The sequence below is a fragment of the Nanorana parkeri genome, unplaced genomic scaffold (genome assembly GCF_000935625.1).
Source record: "Nanorana parkeri isolate BGI_ZX_2015 unplaced genomic scaffold, ASM93562v1 scaffold923, whole genome shotgun sequence".
NCBI lineage: Eukaryota > Metazoa > Chordata > Amphibia > Anura > Dicroglossidae > Nanorana > Nanorana parkeri.
Window position 1 is genome coordinate 546,416 of NW_017307191.1, and position 2,301 is coordinate 548,716.

A 2,301-nucleotide genomic window follows, 5' to 3' on the forward strand; every position below is an offset into this window, starting at 1 on the left:
TTAATAATAACAACAACAATATTATTATTGTTATTATTATTATTATTATTAATTTTGTTGTTAGTAATAATAATAATAATAATAGTGTGTGGTGGGGCAACATAAGAGTGTAAGCTCCTCTGGTGCAGAGACTGACATGACTGGCTCAGTGTTCAGCTTGGACCTCACAATCTAATAAAACAAATGTGTTGTGAGATTGTACGATCAGATTTGTTTGGTGTGTATGGTCAGCTCCTCCCACACCGATAAGATGATGGTTTCCTCGTACAGGTGGTGTCAGAATTCCGGGAGAGGCTGGTGAGCGGGGTCAGGACGGTGAGGGACCGGGCTCTGGACAGGGTGCAGAATGTAGTGGACAGGACTCGGGCAGTGGGCAGAGAATCCTATGAGGCCGTCTCTATAGTCGCCTCTTTCCTGGAGACGTTGGAGGTCAGAGACATGGTGAAAGTCTCAGTTTATTTCGTGGTGACCCAAGCGGAGGACCTGGTGGATCGCTACCTACCCGAGGAATCAGACAGTAAGTCAATGTTTATTTATATATGGAGGCTGTACGGTGGGTGACAATATTATTCAGAGCCTGCAGTTCTGCAGACTCAAGGCCACTGCTCTGGCTCTGCCTGATCATTGGACTACCAGTGGAGGTCAACGCCAAGGTGATGGCCCCCTTGAACTATCTCCCACCTGTAAACCCATCTTAGCCCTCAGGTATCCCACCCACCTGCCTGCTCAGCATCCTCAGAGTGAATCATATTTTATGATCCTATAACTATTTCTCCCCTGACCCACGCCTGAATTCTCTTTCACCTGCACCACACAGGATGACTGTTCCTATGAGAAGGTCTTCAAGACACGTATAAGCAGTTATATATTAAAGGGTCATTCCTTCAAGAACTCCTGGATCCCGGTTGTTTGAGTCACCTTCGGCCTTTTTTTGTTAATACACCAAGATCCCCCCCCAATATATTTTCCAAACTCTGAAATATATAAAATCCACAGGGAACATATTAATCTTTTGGCTATGGTGGGTGGGCGGGCGGAGCTGGGAATCTGTCCGCTAGCGAGACCCCGGACAGGGATGTCTCCTCACTCAGAATCTGCTTGGCCTATCAATGCTTATTGAACCCCATTCATAATTCCTGAACCTGCTCTATACCTCTCTGGAACTAGAAAGGGGAACAAGAAGGGTTATAAACTGGTCTGGACCTTTTGATTCAACCCTGCACCATTGGCACCGACACCTATACACATTCACCACCAGCAACGTGACTCAACCAAAGCGTGCCAGGGCATGAGGCAGATCCATCAAAGAAGTCCTCGCATGACCTGCAGACTTAACTGACCTAGACATGCCGGTCTTTTGCAAAGTATCTCTAGGCCTGCATGAGGATGATGATGGAGATACGGGACAAGCTTCCCTTCACTCACTCAGGAACCCTCAGCACATCAAGAACTCCTTCAAAGGATTGAACACATGCTCCACCAAGCCCTACAGGACTCAGGAACCCTCAGCACATCAAGAACGCCTTCAAAGGATTGAATGCATGCTCCACCAAGCCCTACAGGACTCAGGAGCCCTCAGCACATCAAGAACTCCTTCAAAGGATTGAACACATCCTCCACCAAGCCCTACAGGACTCAGGAACCCTCAACACATCAAGAACTCCTTCAAAGAATTGAACGCATGCTCCACCAAGCCCTATAGGCTACATCCTAGTAAATTACAGATAAACTTACTAGAAAGATCCATGAACTGGTCCGAGGTGGACAACATGGCAGTCACAATGGAGGGACAGGACAAAGAAAAAAAAGCCCTCAAAGATGACAAAAGAACACTCTTATCTAAACTGGAAGATTTGGAAAACAGTCCCAGTAGATCCAACCTCAGCATTTGGGGCATCCCGGAGACTGTTGAGGTTCTCCAGTCCACCATCGCTGTCTTAATACAGGAACCCAACCCATCTTCCCAATGGAAAGACTAGAGTTTGAAAGGATTCTCTAAGCTCTTACTGCACAGTCCAGGGATGGGCCACCCAGGCACATCATTGTCAAGTTCTTATACCATCACACTAAAGAGTCAACCTGAGAAAAAAAAGGCCCTAAACCTCCCTACAAGTACCAGATGTTTCCAGATCTTGCACCTTCAACAATCACAAAGCCCCGCCAACTAAAACCTGCTCTCTTGATCCTGCAAGTGATTAATGGTGATCACATCATTAGGTACCCTCTTTTTTTTTTTTTATAAAAGCCCTTTTTTATAAAAGTACCCTCTTGACAGGTTCCTGATCATTAGCCTCCTGATAC

General features: G+C 46.2%; 1 protein-coding gene across 1 annotated transcript in view; it reads left to right on the plus strand.

Moving 5' to 3' along the window:
- Positions 1–1,607, plus strand: part of LOC108795014 (perilipin-2-like) — a 10,658-nt gene extending 9,051 nt beyond the window's left edge. Inside the window, exons 4-5 of the mRNA XM_018566181.1 lie at positions 271–517; positions 1,366–1,607. Of these exons, the coding sequence (XP_018421683.1) occupies positions 271–517; positions 1,366–1,607 (489 nt within the window). The remainder of the gene's footprint in view (positions 1–270; positions 518–1,365) is intronic.
- The last annotated feature ends 694 nt before the right edge of the window (positions 1,608–2,301 follow it).